General features: G+C 34.0%; 1 protein-coding gene across 1 annotated transcript in view; it reads right to left on the reverse strand.

Moving 5' to 3' along the window:
• immp2l (inner mitochondrial membrane peptidase subunit 2) overlaps positions 1-19,356 on the reverse strand; it is a 441,617-nt gene that overhangs the window by 374,854 nt on the left and 47,407 nt on the right. Inside the window, exon 3 of the mRNA XM_088923670.1 lies at positions 16,478-16,581. Within this exon, the coding sequence (XP_088779796.1) occupies positions 16,478-16,581 (104 nt within the window). The remainder of the gene's footprint in view (positions 1-16,477; positions 16,582-19,356) is intronic.

Genomic DNA, 19,356 nt, shown 5'->3' on the forward strand with positions numbered 1-19,356 from the left:
AAAAAGAACGATGAAAGAGGTATACCACACAAACATTAAACAGAAACTTTAATTAAGGCGCTCATCCCAGGATGTCAGCAGATATCTTTCCCAGTCAGTCCAAGGACTGTGACTCCAAAACACATCAAGCCCGTTGTGACAAAGAAAGACATACTGAAAGACATACTGAAACACAGGCATCAGATAATAACAAGATACTATATGAGCAACTCAATTTTAATGCTGCTTCTTATTTAAAATGTCCACAACTAGAGTGGACAGAATGGCACACCTTGTCACAACAGGAAGCCAGTTTCTCCTGGCTAAAGGTTTAGATGTGCTGTGCTCCTGTCGCTAACCATATGGCATATGACAGCTGGTTGAATACAAAAAGATTGTCATGGGTCTTTCTTTTATCCACCATCCATTCTGCATTTCATACAGTACATCTTTAAGAAAAAAAGCATAACCGCTTTTATTCATCTAGAACAAACACCTAATTCTTTGGTTATATAATATTTGCAATATAAAACAATTGACATAATTTAACTGCTATAACTCTAAGGAGATGATGTGTCCCTAAATAGCATTTATAGATAAATACAAGCAAGATCTAAATAGCAAGATGTGAAAAGAATAAAATTCACCTTTGTAGAACTTTCTTAGTATACCATTACAGTATACTTTTAAAACTTTCTCAGAGATTTTGAAATTGAAAATGATGTAGAGCTTTTTCTCTGTAAAAAAAGATTTTGGAAACTGAACCAGGAATTAAACGGATAAGTGAGAAGGGAGATTATAAAGTATTGTTACAGTTATTGGAAGTGACTCCTTAGCTGTTTCAAGAATCTAGAGACAATAGTTAACACCTGGGTAGTGTCAGCAGCATCTGTAGTTCTCGGGAGCTTCAAAGCAAGTAAGGAACTGAGGTTTGCTGAGTGGAAGAGGGTCTGAGATGCACTGATCAAAGGAATCGTCTGGTTAACCTTGATTAATTAAGTTCCGGGTAAATGATTAAGAGTCATTAACAGCTGAGGTATGGGAGATAGAAATAGGCAAGTAGGTAGTCAGACAGGGAGAAAGAAGGACAGGACAAAGGAGAGAAAAACACAAGAGGAGAAAAGACAGGAGGACAGGAAGAAGGTCATTGTTTCGATCAGCCTTTAAGAGCATATTAGAGTTCAGTGTTTGAAACTTGTTAAGTGAGCTTAGCATTATTTTGTTTTTAAGAAACTTTGATTTCCTGTAAAGAGAATTCCTGTGCTAAAAACGGTGTCTCCTGGTAAGCTGCATTTGTTGAAGGTTCCCATTCATTTAGTAGCATCCAAGTTTATAGAGAGAGATTTAACTCCAGGTTATAGTGTAGCGAGTTCGGGTTCTTGGGGTTTCTGCCCTTTCAGCTCCTGCCCCAGTTCGTCCCCCGCCTCAGGATCGAACCCAGGTCTCCGGCGTCGCTCAACAGGAATATAGCAGGCTTAGCTAAAGAAGGCCTTCTTCAACCCAGGCAGCTGTATTAGATATCATACAGGATTTGAACACTTGATAGCAGTGTGGAGCTTTTCTGGTTGATTGGGACTTAGGCCTCCACCTAGGTTGAGTTTTGCGGGTGTGTTTGTCAATATTTAAACATATATTTATAACTCAGCGTGCCTGCTTTATTACTTTTTTTACTGAAGCTGTGCTTTGAAGAAAGATCCCAAGTGCCTCTAATTATACCAACCGCTCAGGTTTATTCATGGTAAAATCCTTACAATCTGGGGGTTATGATTATTTAATTTAGTTATTGATTAATGTGTTCTCTTTTCTGGTGTTCTTTATAAATGTAAACTCCCTATTTGTAACAGTACTTGAAATGTTTTGCCTAGTAGATATAGTACCGCAGGTTCTTTAAAAAAAATATTTATCAATGGATATCTCTAAAAAATGGTATTCAGATAAAAAACTCAGTTACAAAATTTTTAAAGGTACCATTAAATCAGACCAACATAAAATATATTATATTAATTTTGATTTTGAAAAGATGCAGCTCATATTTGACAATCATGCCATTAGAATTCACATTAAGTTTTCCTGGTTTACTCTATTATAAGTAATTTTCTGCTGATCTTTTCTGCTTTTATGGGATGTTGTTCACATTAAAATAATATGTTACCAAGGTTACTAGATCTCTTGCTCTATTCATCCTTTTGAATTCCTTTTATAATAGATGTGATATTGTGAACATTAGGAATTGTAAACTTTTTACCCATCAGCCCTCTTCCCTACATATTTTCACTTTAAATACAGCTCCAAATACCAGACCTTGATCCCAAGGGGATCAAAATGTTGCTTCTTAATTTGCCTTCTTCACATTGTACATAGTGTTGTGAAGCAATTTTTTATAACCAAGAAACAGATGAGCATATTCACGCTGAAACGCTGAGGTAGAAAAAGGTGCCAAGCATAAATTATACAGGAGAGAAGTGATGCCCAAATAATATGTGGAGTTCTAAATTAGTCTGGTTTTATGCTTTTATTTAAAACACAGCAATGTTATTCACATCTCTCCAGACATGCCAAAGCTTGCTGCAGTGAACAGACGAAGGCCTACACCACACTTGTACACACAACACAATCCACATTCATCCCTCTGTTAAGCCAACTACGCCTAACAAATGAGAACAACAACATGTATCAATTGGGTTACTTTCATGCTGACTTACTAAGATATCCAGGTTTCCCTCAAAACCTTAACCAAGCATACTCACTGAGTATTCCTGACACTATTCATTTATGTATAAATGTATGAAAGAAAATTAGTCATACAACTCCCACATATAATTGGTTTATAGACCACATTAGTCACCTAATTATTGGTGTGAAGGTCAAAGAAGTAATATCCATAGAAGATTAACAAGTTGGGTTTTCTTGAAAATGTCCTGTGGTAACGCTGTTGATGAGTCCTTTGCCTCAACTTTTTACAACAGCAGTACCATATGAAGGAAGTGCGTAAAGAATTGTGCCTAACATTTCAACACGCAATGACTGTCATGTTGTGTACAGATGACATTCAAAAATATTTTACATAATTAATTACAAGATACATGGCTTATTGAAAGCTCTATAACAGAATCCTTTTTTTTCTCCCGTAATGCTGAAAACCGTTTGCTTCACAAAGGACCACCAAATCACTGAGCAGAGGTATGTCCAAATTAATCTGTCATTTTAGCACTCCATAAATCTGTTAATTAGTTTATAGAAACACTTTATTATTATGTCTTTATACCACTTATTATTAATAAAAATAATAAATAATAACAATAACAACAATAATAATATTATATTCAAAGTTTAATTTAATTCAGAAAAAAAAGTATTTATATGCATTGTGAAACAGAATTAGAATGGAAACAATCCTTTATCAACTCATTGTAAGGATGAAGAATCAATTTAAATAACATATTTAACATAATGATCTTAAATAATTAAATTAAACCAAAGATTTTTTTATTCACACAGCAGTTTATAATGTTGTACTTCATGTCCTAAATATGCCAAATGAATTACCTGCTTGCAAGATCTGTTGCAGCTTTAGTTTCTGTATTGTATGAAGGGAAAATAAAAATTCATTATTTTTTAAAGTTGACATATGCTCTGAAACTGTTAGCTATTAATCTTCTTCGATGTTTTCAAAAATAGATGCCACAGGAAGAAGTGGGATAGCACGTACTGGCATAAGCACATTATCTTCCAGGCATGCAGAAGACCACGTATCCAGCTGATATTACTATTTCCCTGTTTGATGGTAATAAATACCCAGGTCCCATTTTTACGTTAAACCAATTTGATTCCACCCAGTATTTAAATTATAGGGAACGAATAAGAACAGAAAATGGCAAAATAAAAATGCTACTAAACATTTAAAAAGTTGTAAAACAATCTTGAGATATTGTGCGGCTGGATCTCTAAGAACATTCAGTGTACCTGTCTGAATAAAAAAGGGGCATAAAACCTGATGGGTGAAGTGTAGATGTAACCTAAAATTAACAACAAAAAAAAATTTAAGAAAATTAAACAAATGTTAATATTTAGCTATACATCCTACTGCATATTCCTATATCCCCACCCTTTATTGTTTGTACAATTTTAGTCTAATTAATTTGGATTACATACAGTACTGTACATTGGGGAGTTGATCTTTACCCATTTGGCAAGACCAGATGCATTCTCCTCAATCCACGCATCACTTTTCCATGCAAGAATGATCTTACATCCAACTGTTTCAGACTTAAAGTTAATTACTTGTACTACTTAAAGATAATTACTTGTATTTTTCCCATCCTTTACAGCTAAGGAATCACTTAACCAAGCACTTCTTTACAAAGACACAGCAATCAGTCAAACCTTATTTTTTGGCAATGTCAAGTATCTTGATGTTTTCTGACCATCTTAACATTTTTCATGTTACATCACACAACTATTTAAAAAAAGAGTTAATTCAAAGTGCCTGAACATCAATAGATGTTAACTGATTACACTATCTGCCACCAAACACCTCTAAAACTTATCAGGAAACAACTATAACTCTAAACTTCATACGGCTTTCTCATCCCATAATAATTTTGCTTATTGAATGTTACTGTGATTCCCGATCTTAGGAATTCCCACCATTTTCATGCTTCATGTTGATATGTACAATATCAGCACCAAAGCACCAATTTATAGCAGCTCCAGGTTTTACCTGTTGTTTTATGATGTTTTTGAACTAAAGCTACAGGACAACAGGATGTTCTTTATTTTTTAAAATAAAACAATCACAACTTTAAAATGTTTAAAAAAACAGGAAATCAATTCACACATTCAACTTAAAAAATCACAGACTGATCCTGTGATTTACAGATGGTCAAGAAAAGGGGGAACAATAATCCTTTATTTCGCCAGATGAGTTACTTGAGAACTAATTCTCATTTACAATTATGACCTGACCAAGAGGTAACACCACTGCTGCCCAGAAAACAAAGCAGTGAATGAAAGAAATGAAGAATCAATAAAATGCAAATAACATAACATTGTATTTGGCAGTGTTAACAAGTGTAGGTGTCAAGCAGAAAAAATTGAAATGGAAAACACTAAGGTAGATGGTTTCACCTTTCTCTGCATTATGTTTCAGTCATTAGCTGTGGCAAACTGAAATTACTTGTACTGTAACAAGTACATCTTATAGTATAAAAAGGCACCTTGATCTGCAATACATTTTTATGTTATGGAGGTGTTTTATCATTAAGAGACCTGTAAATAAATTTAAACAAGTGTAGCATTCATCTAATATCCAGAGAGAGACATTCAATCAAATATTTAAGATCACAAAGCAAAGAAGAATAGGTGGAGACAGTGATGAACCTTATGGCAGAATGGTAAGACAACCGTAAACAGCAACACAGCAGTACCAATTGGAGAATATGGACATATGAACTAGTGTATACCTAAAGAGACATTAAACACATTAGTCATTGCAATAAAGGAAACTAGCTTATTTTAGTGTCCAACCATTATCAAAAAGCTACTTATTCCTAGAGGAGTTACGGAAACCCTAATTTATTAAGGATTTTTCAAAGGTAAAGTACTATCTAGCTCCAGTAGATGCATAGATATTTATAAACTGTGACTTACCCCAAATTTCAGCAGTGGGCCAAATACTCACATTTTACCAAGTACATTTCTTTTAATTTCACACATTAAAAATAAAGAATGGTTTCTGCTAAAGCAGTCCACTCATGTTAAACAGGAGAAATTTTTAAGGAAAAAAGGCTGACCCTCCTGTGGGGTGACTCAATTAGTGTGGCCGTAAGATAGCAATGTTGTGAAAATTAGTTCCAGAGCTCCATCCATGTGTGATAACTGAGGCTTTACAGATCTGAAGAATCCAGATCTTGAAATGATCCCTCATATCATTATCATTTGTTCTCTTAGGCTATGGGGCAGAGATTTGTCCTGCTTTGAGGCAAAGAAGAAGTGTGATGAGTAATGGCCTCTGTGATTTTGTTCTATTTGCCAGTAATTCTTAATGCGGGACTGCACCCTAAGTCATGAATAAAATATATGGCAACAAAAGTAATAAAGCTGCACTGAAAACATATTAATAGCACATTCTCATTCATCCATGGCTTGGCCTTTCAGTTTTAAGTCCAGTAATTAAAGTTTAAATGAATTCTTTTGAAGAATAAGCACAATTCACTTTACCAGCTTAAGCACAAACTGTTGAAAGGATTCTTCCAGTAACACCCAGCAATTAATATTTATGTTGCCTCATTAGATCCTTTTCTAATATGGCCTTAGGGTTGACTTGGTACAAAGCTTACGATATTAGCTCAGTTTCATATTAGACCATAAAGGTACAGTATGTATGGAATTAAACTCCTTAGAAAAAATGGAGTATCTGTAATATGAGCAACACTATTACCTTATGGCACTGCTGGGAAATATTTACAATAAGGCTACATTGACCATAGTATCATGTTAAAAGTTAAAAATGGAATACTAGGGCATTATATTTTGAAATCCTTAAGCAAGAAGTTTGTTTACTGGAAACAAAGACCAGTCTCATAGAGATATCATTTTATACAGTATCGATTAGATGTCTCTTATGGAGACTTTGATATGGCCTGATGCGCAACATTTAGAATCTCAAAAAACTGAAGTGTTAACATTGACAAATCTCTTATTGCACTTCTAACCCATAAAAATTAACAAAGCAAAGCACCTAATGACAAGACTTTGTTTTTTTTATTCAATTTTAAAGTTAAGGCAGTGGAATACTAGAGCTATTATCTAGAACATTAATGCAGTGTAGCAGCATTATTACCAATTAAAATGTAACTGTGTAAAACATGCTGCTGAATTGTAATACCAATGTTAACAATAGCATTGTACTTAATTGAGCATTTGTAACATGTAATGGTAAAATGGAGCCTTGACAGAATAAAGTAAGCACCTGAGATAACTGCATCATTCAAAACACCTGTTTGGTAGGTTGTGTGAGATGGTTTGCTCATCAAATATTTCACGTGGGTTTGATTTATACATCTGCTCTCCGTTCCCAGGTCTCATTCCATCATGTTTTCAATTTTTTTTATCTTTTCTGTTTTTTTTTCCATCTTCATGTCCTATCCCCAAACACGTTTCAAAGCCAGGACACCAGAAAACAGGTCTACTAACACAACGAGTTAAACATCCTTGAGAAGCCTTGCAGAATGCCGAGTAGTCACTTCACCGTTAACAGCCTTATATCACATTATGAGACTTATTGAAAATAATTTCTCCTTAGTGCCAATGTCTGTGTTACTTTCAAGTTCTACAATCCTTGGAGCATCTATGGCATCCAAGTTGCAAAGTGGAATGTCCTTACTAGAAAAGGAGTGGATATCTGTAATTTACCATTTAAACCACTAAATCTTAATTGTTCTGTAAGCTTGAGTTCACTCCTACATGCTGTGACTGTTCCACAAATCAAACCCAGTTTCTAGATCCAAGTGGGTCTTACAAACTCAACAATTAAAGAGTAGTGAAGAAAACTGTTTATAAGACTTCTGATTTTGTTTCTCATGGGGTTAATTTATGCAGCATTTTCAAATGTCCAAATATCTGTTCTTCTCACTCATCCCATTAAAATATCTTGTAACTGGCTTTTACAGTGTACACATTCATAAATAATGTAAACTAATGAACCCCTCTGAAATTTAGACTATTTTTGTACAATATATTTAATGCCATGTATAATTGAAATAGTCTCTGTTTAAGAAAAGGACTAGACATAATTATGTAAATCAAACAACACATTTCCATTTCACTGATTTAAAAGAAAAGCATCAGTATGGACAAAGTGGCATTTTTAACTACTTTTAAAGAACAATCTGATATGTAGCCAAAGGCTGGTTTTCGCTCCTGAAGAAAGAATCTTTGCATACTGTACTTAGATACATCCCTTACATGACAGACACACTGAGAAAATACAGATAAATGTAATTAAAATACATCTAATAAAAAAGTATTCCACCCACTATGCATTCTCAGAAAACTACAAAAGTGTCAAAAGAACATACAGAAAGTAACCACTAAAATAAGCCTCAAAATATTAGGCATATTATTAGGCGGTCTAGATATTTAAGATATAAGATAGAAGCAAGATCATTCAGAATTATGAAATCTTTTGGATATTTCTATTACTGTATTTACTACAAACACTTTTCCTGATAAAGTATTTATACTTCCACTATTTAAATGGCTAAAATTATGTAAAGTACTCTACCTTTTTTGCACAGTAAAGCTAAAATTACTTTAAATTCTAAAATGCAATTCAGAAAAACAAAATATAATCAGGTTAAATTAACACAAGGAACGAAACACCACTATAACACACTGAAGGCTTTCTTAAATAATGAATGTTTGATATCTATTATCTATATGGGATTGCTGTTGATTTACATGCAAGAGAAAAATTCATCTGGAACTGCTGTGCTAAACTAATGATGGATGCAGGCTCTTCCTTTTATAGGAGGTCAATTACGCCTGCAGGTAATGTATATAGCTTTTCCACACACCAGACAGAAAGTCAGATCAGTGCCAGTAAACACCCCATGCTTGAATGTTACACATAAAATTTGTGTTGAGGAGTGAACTGAGAAAGGAATTCAATCTTAGTAGTATATAAGAGAATGTCAAACCTAATATAATTTAATGGTAAAAGTGGGAGTGAATGGACTAAGACCTTATTTCAGCACAATGTCCAAAGCCTTTCTGGCATATCTAAGAATAAGACGTTTACAAAAGACAAATTACAATATGGTAATTGGAACCCGAGTATTACATTTACCAAGCACCCTATGGTTGATGGATCCCAAACAAAATTAAGAAATGATGGAAAACAAAAATACATCACTGATGCCCCTATTTTACACCATTCTCTACATGCTTCTGCACTATTACTATAGGATTCCATGTTAGTATATAAAATTTCATTTCCCCCACATTTTCTACTTCTTATTTCATAAATAGTACAGTTACCCACACTTATCCATCACTGGACATTCACTTGTGTTAACAAGAGCCACAGAAACCTGGAGCTGATCCCTGAAGCATAAAGCACCAGGGAAAGCCGAGAGCCCATATCTACTCTCACTCTTTATTGGACGTCCATACCCCACAGGGTCACAGAGAAAGGGACAGTTAGTAGAGACAGGAGATGATAGAGCAGCCATCACATCTAGCCTGCGTGTCTTTGGAAGATGGGAGGATACTGGAGCACCCAGAGAATACAGTACCCACACAAGCATGAGAAATGTGCAAGTACTACATAGAAGAAGCCTCAGACCCAAATTGTACCTAGAACCCAAGAGCTATTGTGCCAGCTCCAATAACTCTTTCTTTTAACTTAACACACGTTTTCCAGAATCCAGTTCAAATACTTTCAAAATTAAACTGGAACAGTCTTCCTTCTGAATTGTACCACTATTAACAGTAGAGGCTTCAGAAACATTATTTTAAATTTAAATAGGTTTGTATTCACCATAATGGAAGCTGTTAGTACAATAACTGATGTGTCTTTGGAAATGTGTTCACTGAGAGAATCTAAATTGAGTGACTGGTATTAAAACTTAATGTAGAGTGTCTTTTTTCAGTTCAGGAAGTTGTTAGTTTATAACATTTCTTAATGTTATAAGTACTGTATATACAGTATGACATGCTTTGGGTTCATGCACTGGTACAGACTTTTAAAAAAAAGATTTGTGTAAATTTAATATTTACAAAAAAGGGACAATCCATGGTTACATGGGTTACGTGGTTATAGAAATGAGCAGATTCACTAACATGCACTGCCAGCCAATTTAAATTATAAGAAGTACGTTATCAAGTACATAGGGAAGCTTTGATTTTAATGATCTAGAAAAAAGAGACAGCTATGGAACAGCTAATGCCCACAATGAAAACAAACTTAATTTTACTCATATTAAAAAATGTATTTCAGAATATACAGTATTTTTACATATTTCTACATAATATTTACATAGTATTTCTCAAGGCTCCTGTCTTATTTTCTAGGGCATGACAATCAGTGACTATGGAGTCTGAACTCAAAACATGTACATAATATCTGATTGATTTGTGAAGAATTTCTGATGAATTATTGATTCTCCTATTTGCTGTTTCAATATTGTCTTCTTCTATCTAAAAAAGTTTCTTCAATTGCAAGGGCCACCAGGAGCACACAACAAGGACATACTGTACAACCTGATTGGATTCAGAATGTAAACATTTTTTTAGTAATAATAAGAAGTAATAAGAATAATGAAAGTTGCCCAGTAATGTATGTTGGACCCTCACTATTTAATATATCAGGTTGTGAAAGTCATTAGAAGCACTAAGATTACATGGAGATTTTGTAGAACAAGGCCTATATATTATTGGTCTAATTATGGTGTTTTTGTTAAAAGAAATAAATAAGACTGCTCAACATAAAAAAATGTTGAGTCCCAAAGCTTTGCTACAAATTGAGCTAGTTTACAAATTGTGATCCCAGACTAAATGTGACATACTTTAATAAAGAAAGCAGCAGCAGAGGCTGAAAATATCCTATTCTTAATTTAAAATGATATAGTAACTATTTTTTCTTTTTCAAATTAATGATTGATATGTAATTCCACCTAAACTACAATGTAAGGCAACCATTTTCATAGTCTCTTCACAGTATTCACAATATATTTCGTAATTGATATTCGACATTTTATCCCAGCATTTTACAACAGTAATAATTTTGTTTCCAAACAATGGAAAAATAACAAATTTCACAGAATGTTAGTTATTCCATTAACTAATGTCTGTGAGACATGCAGTATGTCTATCCTAACTACTTCAGATTCATAAAAAGAAACTCAAACTGTAAATCTCCATAGTATGTTTCATTTGCTTTAAACATTTATAAGTATTTTATAAATATTAATTGTGATTCCATTAGAAGTCTGGGACAGGAATTTATCTTCTGAATACTAAAGCATAAACTATCAAGAGACTAAACATCAGCAGGGTGTCTAGCAGTGTACGAAGCAAAGGTTTTAATGGTGGTAATTTCACATCTGTCAGCTTCACACTGCATTACCAGAGATGACAGAAGAAGAGGCAGTGAGAATGCCTGTGCATTTTAAATCACCACTTTCAGTACACAGATTTAAAGTACTGTATACCATATAATGTACTATTGCTTAATGGGCTAATTTTTCCCTTAATAAACTTACTCCAAAACATTACAAGGTATCATGAGAAATATAGCCAATACAGGCCAGATCTACTCAGACATTAAATATGATCTTATTAGGAGATTATATTAACAATCTACACATAATCATGTCAACTGGTGCATTTTAAATCGGAAAAAATAAATCATTTGGCATTGATTGTTCTCATGCATTACCATAATAAATCCCATTTTTGTGGAATACAAGTAAAAGCAAGTAAAGATAAAATCCCCTTTTGCATTTCATTTTGGCCTCAGACAAGAATTTAGACTGATAATTGTTAAGAATCCATTTGATTACAGGAAACAATCAAGACCTTATCCTGTTCATGAATATTTAGCAAATGCTTTAAAATGAATAACTAAAATTATAATACTGATTTTTGACATTTTTATTTTAGAAGATGCTGTGTATAAACTGTAAAATGCTTTTAAAAAAAATAAACTGTGCTCCACAGGGAACTGCAGTAACAGCTTTAACCAACAAGAGCAATCTCAAATCCGTGATCCAGCAATCGACCTGCTGAGCATTAAACAGATTGGCACAAAAAAAAATTCTCAGTTATGTATTTTTTCTTTCGGTCACTTTGTTTTGCACATTTTAAACGCTAACTGCTGATAAAGGTTTCACAGTTAGAAAAGAAAATTCTACAGCTCATTCTGCTATTTGGTGAAAGCTCCTGGGCTGTTCACAATTTCTTATGACAGAACAATATAACCTAGATGCACACCTTTTATTAGCATCAGTTGCTATTTTTCCTGATGTGGTAAAGGGTAACATCATGCTGTTGTCTAAGAAGCAATGCTGCAAAGTAGAGATTGCAGGCTCAGTGTGTTGTATCTTAGAGGCTTAGCTTTCTCATTTAACAACTAAAAACATAACAAAAAAAAACATCAGCAAAAACAATTGGCTTGGTCATGGTTCAGTATTATCTGGATTCACTTGCCCTCAATTGAAAAAGAGGTGTGAGATGACATTGAATTGCATTGTGAATTCCTTGATAATACAGACTCTAAGAACATTTCTCATTACTTCAAAGTGTTTAACCGTGTGTGGTGGGCAAAGCTCCTCTCTCGTCAGTATTCGGCCACTGTCTCTTAAATCTCTCCCAGCCACGCACCTCCTTAGAAGACAACGAGTCCCTCTATGCCAAAGCTGAGGCTCCCCCTTGTAGGACAGCTCAAGGCTATTGAGGTTTTTTAGTGTATCATTGTATATCACTGATATAGGCTCAAGGACCAAATGAGCCTCATTACAGATGGAATAACAACAAAATAAATACATTTAGTCAAATTTCAGTGTTACATAAAAAGCATGAGAACTGCAAAGGAGAGAAATACTTATTTCCTTTGTTCTGTTCTGTCTTCGTTTAGAGGCATGTTGCCATTCATTTTGCAGCAGTACTTTGTAGCTGCGTTCCATAACAACAGCTTTAATCACCTAAGAATCGGATTACTACTGCAACATTAATAGGGTTTAGTTTCAATACCCTTTTATTGAACTGTGCATAAACGATACATGAATATTATATTTAAATGACAGTATTTGTAACATGAATAATGCTAGGTTTATTTTTAATTGGAATATAAGTCTACATTATCTCAGAAAAGACCTAAAACATAAAATAGAAATTCCTAATGCTATGTTGAATTCTGTTACATATTTTAAAGCAGCAAAAGAAACAAAGTGTGCGTGTTTCTTTTACACTTTTTCATTACACCGAAATCCTTTCAGGTTCATACAGTGTTGTCAAGCATTGACATTCTTTAAAAGCATATCAAGCATTTTGGATATACTTTATAGGTTTGGCACACATACTGTGTATTTATCTTGTATAGAAATTGTTTCCTAATTAGTCTTTGCTTAAAATGAAGAATCTTTCACAAATAAGATATTACCCCAAGGAATGGCATAGAATAGTTCATACAAATATGTTTTCAAACGGAATGTGAAGTATGCCTGGGAATCATAGACTTAATCAGATTTTCTAAAAAAATAGTTTAAAAACTGTCAACTTTACATATATAGGTTGTCTTGATGTGAAGAGTATTTTTAGCTTATACCACCAATATGCCCCCTTGCAATTCAATTGTTATCAATTGTCAGCTTATTTTTCACTAAAAACAAAAGGATGGTAAGTTCTATCCTAAAACTATTTTTTTCCCAACACAGTAACACAAGGATTATGAAAGCTAAAGGTCATTCTTTAATTAAGAATTAAGAGTCAGGATTTAATGACATATACAAATATATTTCTATTTACCACCCTGATTACTGCAAAATACACTGATGATTATTCTGTTTGCAGTACTTGTTCTTAAGCTCAAAAACAAATCTGTTCAAGCTTGACTCTAGGCTTGCTTCTCATCTAAATTTTATTACTTGCCAGTCTCATATTTTAAAAAAGTACAAATGTTTAAAAAAAGCTTTTGGAAAGAAACTGTCATGCTCGAAAGGAACAGTTTGTGTTGATTCCTAATATGTACCATGGCTCGGACTACAGAAGCCACAGATGTTCTTATTAACTTCAGCAGTGTCGGTGAATCACAGCACTCCTGTGGCCATTTACTTCTGTGTTTGAACAAAGCAGTGCATACTGCTGCCATCTAAAATAGCAGTATCATCCCTCTGCCACAGGGCTGAATCAGAAAGTGTTTATTAACGTTGTTTTTTTTTCAGTTAATTATATGTTTTATTTCTAAATCACACAATATGTAATTATTTTGTTTTTGCAGTGAACACAGTTATAAATGTCTGCATAAGGCTCACTTGTCTTTTGCTACACTTTGCCTCTTCCCTGGGACTCTCTGGGAAATAATACATCAAAAAGGTTATGTTGAATAAATTAATGGCACATTTCCTGTGACCTGTTCAGAATATCCCCTGCAGGGAGACAGTGCCATCTTTGGGCAATATCAGTAAGCATAAAACTTACTTGGAAGAGAACATACTGTAGGTTTATATACAGGTTTTCAGATTTTAACAAATATATCTGATTTTCAGAAATTTTAATCCACAAAAATAAACAAATATCAATGAAAAGGTAATGAAAATCCGGTTCTCACAAGGAAATCAGCTTATCTAAATTTCTGTGGAAATAAGAAATCAAACACTACCTATCACAGAACATGAAAAACAAAACACATTTGTGTAATATTTTGGAAACTACATAAGGCTGCAAAAATATTTAATGAAGTATGGATTTCTATGAAAGCCACTGTAAAACACACAAATGATTATTTATAGAGTACTATTGCATAGATTTTTAGAATTACCAATAGCTTCCAAGCACAAATAATCTCCTCAATATCATCCAGTCCCTCTTTTGTCTATACCACAAATATAATGATCCAACTGTCAGGTCAGACTGCAATTAGTTATTTATTCTCACTGAGGCAGAAATGTAAATGTAAAAAATGAGGAATTTTCTAATTTCACAATTTACACATGAAATCAAATATTTTGAGCCCATTTCCAGAATCTTTCATTTGATAAATGATATTGATCAATGATATTACTATTAAACAGGTCAAATTAAAAAAAAAAAGTATCTCCTTTTCAAACAAAAATGCAGCAGTAGCCTAGTTATTGGACAAACATAGCTAGTAATTGCGCATGGCATGAGTTCCCAAAGGGAGATTTTTATACATGTAACAATCATGCTCGCTTGGTTCCATTTAATCAAGCTTAGAAAATCAGAATCATCACGGTACTGCCTGGGTACCAAGGGTGAAAACTTGTAGTCCTGGCATGTTCAGAACAGGTGGATTGGACCACTAAATATAGGTTTACAAAAGAATATACAGTACAGTGAAAAGGCTACTATTAGTTAGATCTATCACTTTTTAACAAGGGACTTGAAAAGTATAAAGGATAAAAGTGAAATGGGAAAAACAACAGCAGCACTACTGTATGTAGTGAATAATCGCCTATTACTCATTATGATGTTTACATTTAAAACACATATTAGGATAACTGAACAATATCCACTCCACACCCAGAAAGTAAAAAATGAAAAGCCATTAACGACAATGCTAAAATTTCTGTTTTTTAAATGCTTCTACAATGTGTATCACGTTATTTTTCTGATAAAATTAAAACAATTTACCCTTTGTGCTTTAAATTGTTGATTAAATATATACATAAAAATGAACAGATGAATAAATAGATAGAAACCCACAAGGAAAAAATGTAAGCGTTTGCTCATAAGCAAAGGCACATTCAACATCCCATGGTGATTTAAAATAAAGAAAGCGTATGAATACACACTGACAGACACTGAAAGAAGTACGCTAATTGGCGTCTTGGTAATAGCCTAAAGCCCCAAAGTCATTCCAGTACTGTGTCAATAGACACTCTGTTTTAAAAATGGCATATAAAAGTGCAACAGAATCCTGATTCAATCAGCCAAGTAGAGCAACTGTTCTTCCACAAAAAACTACCTCGTTATTCCAGGGAGACGATAAAGATGCCCCGAGTGAATACTTAAGACTTGCATTCATATACCATGAAGTCGCAAGCTAGGAAATATTAGAAGATACTGAAGTGTGTGGGCAATTACTCTCATCACTTGGAAAGATCACATTGACAGAGTAGAAAAAATATGTGCCCTTCCTGCCATGTGACCTTATCAAGTTAGACACACACACAAAGTATGGACAATGCTGCCTGATTAGCTAAGATATTTTTATGATATAATGAGAACACCTGTAAAAAAAACCAAAACCAAAAACAAACTTTTATCTTCCAAATATCTTAGTATGAATGACTACTTACAATAACTAATCAATACGTCATTTTACATAACATGCAATGGCCTACCAATATTGCAATAAAAGTATTTTACTGTCCTTCATGTAACCTCAGGCTGTTACCTAGATTAATGTGTAGATCTGCTAATTATTTGAGGATTTAACAGACATGCTGGGCTTTTTAATTTATATAATTTCCATACAGTGTAATTGATTATTTAAATGCCCAAATGGAAAACAGAGCAATGCCACAGAGCGCCAAAAGTAAAGGTAATTTGCAGACTGTTGTATTTTAGAAAAGGCACACCAAAAATGCAACAAAGGAATGTGAACCTAGAGGCATATACAGCTATCAGAATGGTTGAAAATATTCCAAATGTGCTCCACATTAGGCTTAAACATTCATTTGACCTGAACATACATTTCATTACACAGTTTGCGTGCTCAAGAAAGAATTGTCAATCAAATCCACTTATTACTTACACCACTGACACAATGTCTCCACGCTGTACTTGATAGTGTCGAACACTCCAACGGTTTAAAAGCACTATGTCAGATGTTGTTCCTCCTTCAGGGTTCAAGGAAGGCTAAGAAAGAAAAAAACAGTGCATTAAAAATGTGTATTGCTCTAGTGTGTTTGGCAACATGCATTGATGTTCAATTATATTTGCATCAAGAAAAAGGAAACAGCCAAAAAAGCATACATACCGTATAGTATTGTAATAAAATGGGGCATCACAGAAAGAGAAACAAGATATTAACATGTTGTCTTTAGACAACAGGAACAAGTAAAGGTTTATTCCATGCTGAAAAGAGAAGAAAGGAAACACAACGTTTGGGTGTCAGGCTGTGGAGCCGGCTTTGGAACCACCTGAAGAAGGCTCCACAGCTGACTCCACAGCCTGACATCCAAAGAAGGCTCCACTGCCAAAATGCTGTGTTTCCTTTCTTCTCTTTTCAGCATGGAATAAACCTTTACTTGTTCCTTTGCAGCCCTATGCATGCTGACGCAGCTCCCTACTTGAACGTCTTTAGACAATATCTTTCACTGCTTGTAAAAATAACCAAATAAAATTATAACTATAGAACAAAATTTATTTTGTAAACAAGAAGAGGCCACTGGTCACATCCAGCTTGTTTTCACTCAGCCATTTCTTGAAAGAACCTACAACAGGGTATCTTGGTCCAGACTCAGATTCCACTGTGTTAAGAAAAGCCTTCTGCTCACTGTTTCAAATGCACTTCCTTGTTCTTTCCACTCTGATTTTTACTTCACTACTCTAACTCTATGACATACGTGGATCATGTCCCCCTTGTAGGCTTCTTAGTTAAAGACCAAAGTGACTTTTTTTAATTTAGCTTGTTGGAGTAGGACATAACTTTGAGTCTGGCAAGGTTTCGGGTCACTGTTCTATAGCCTGATTACAGAGTAGCAATTGTTGATTTTTTCTCATATTCTAATAAGTTTTTACTAGTGCATTGTACACTTTTAAGATAACATCCCTTGAACTTAAATTATGTGCTTTTAACTATAGAACTATATAGAAAAACTGCTTGCTTTTTTATTGTTTCCTCACATGGTCTTGAATTAAAAATGACATGTTCACATTAGCACCAATGCCTTCCCATAGGTAACTTCTTTGATATCAGTTTCCCATTTTATATTTATATCATATGCTTCTGCCACCTGTATATAACATTCTGCACTTCTATTAAATGGCACTTTCCAGGTGCTTACTGAGTCTTGAATCCTATTTTTTAAAATTTGCTATGCCACTTCTACAGCATCATGAAGGATCAAAAACATAAATCAATATTATGAATCTGAAGAATTAAAAAATAACAAAGACATCATATCTCTGCCTTCCTTTGCTTGCCATTTTTAGTAACTGAATTTTCCCCAACCCTGATGATTATTAACAAGAACATATGTATAGTTTAATCTGAATACTGAAAAAATAAGTCAGATGTTGACTTTTCCCTGATCATTATTTAAAAAGTTAGACTGAAATGCTATTCATTTGCAAAATTTTTGTTACTGTTATTAGAAACAACACACAAAAGATAAAACGATACAAAGAGAATACACAAGAAGCAAGATGGGCACTCATATTAAAAAGCAAGTACAGGTGACAGTTTCTAAGATAAATCCCTGATACATAAATTCCATTATCACAAGATAACTTTGTTATGAGTTCTGCATTATTCCACGCTCAACAGTTTTCCAATTAACAGATAATTGCAAGAGGAACCATCTTAGCGGGGTGCAGAAAACACCTATTAAATGGTGAGTGAAGAGACTATAATTGCTAAAACTGCACCCACAAAAGTGCAGAAGCAGATGCCACAATGGATGGCTCCTGGGAGCCAAGAACAGGAATCTGGGTCAACATGCAATAGCAATTCACCTTTTAATATGCTCAAGTGAGGGTAACATTAAGAGCAAATAAAAGGTCAAATTCTAAAATGCATTGATCTTTTAAGGCCGGTGAAGTCATGCTAAATTGTTTTCCAAGATGTAAGTGTTATCTTAGTTATTTGAGGGACCTGGATGCACAAACATGTACAACTTTAAAAATATACAGTATTTGGCATTGCTTCTCAGCACATTTACACTATCTAATGGCACACTTGCTACAGCTAGCTTTAGCTGCTGTAGACTTGATAATGGTCATGATGGTAAATGTGGTTGATCACTGTTCTCATAATAGAAAATATTATTAATATTTTAAAAGGTTTTAGATTTGATGGCAATGATTTTTGTTGGGGGACTAAAAGGTGTCTTGCTCTGATATCTTGGAAAAAATGAGTAGCACAGCCATAGCTACTGTATAGAGGAGAACATTCTGGTTATATACTTTTTTGAACAAGTGAAACGTACAGTAAGTACATCTACATTAATCTTAAATCATGTTCTTTTGTTCATTTTTTGTCACTAACACATTGATAAATGGAAAAGATGTGTGCAGTTTCATGTAGCCAAATCCTTTCCATTAGTCAATGAGTTAGTGACCAAAATGATTTAACAAGGTGAAAACAAGAACATATTTGCCTGTACAGGTCAGTGAATATATGCTTTTTCTGGACATAAATGTTCTTCTTTTTTTTTTTTACTTTGTATACCCCAACCCCATTTTGTGCATTTGCTTGCAATTACATTAGTTCTTATTAAAGTTTCCAAGACATGATGGAAGACACTTTTTAATAAGAAACAGTTTTGCTCAGACTTTAGTTCACAGTGTTTCAATGGGCACCACACACTATGCACAATGCACGCAACTATTTCTCATATATTCATTTACACTCACTTCCAAGAAGCCCTCTTGTACAGTAAATTGCTTTAGCTAGAACAGATCGCCATC

Source organism: Atractosteus spatula, chromosome 8 (assembly GCF_055471065.1).
Source record: "Atractosteus spatula isolate fAtrSpa1 chromosome 8, fAtrSpa1.hap1, whole genome shotgun sequence".
Taxonomy (NCBI): domain Eukaryota; kingdom Metazoa; phylum Chordata; class Actinopteri; order Semionotiformes; family Lepisosteidae; genus Atractosteus; species Atractosteus spatula.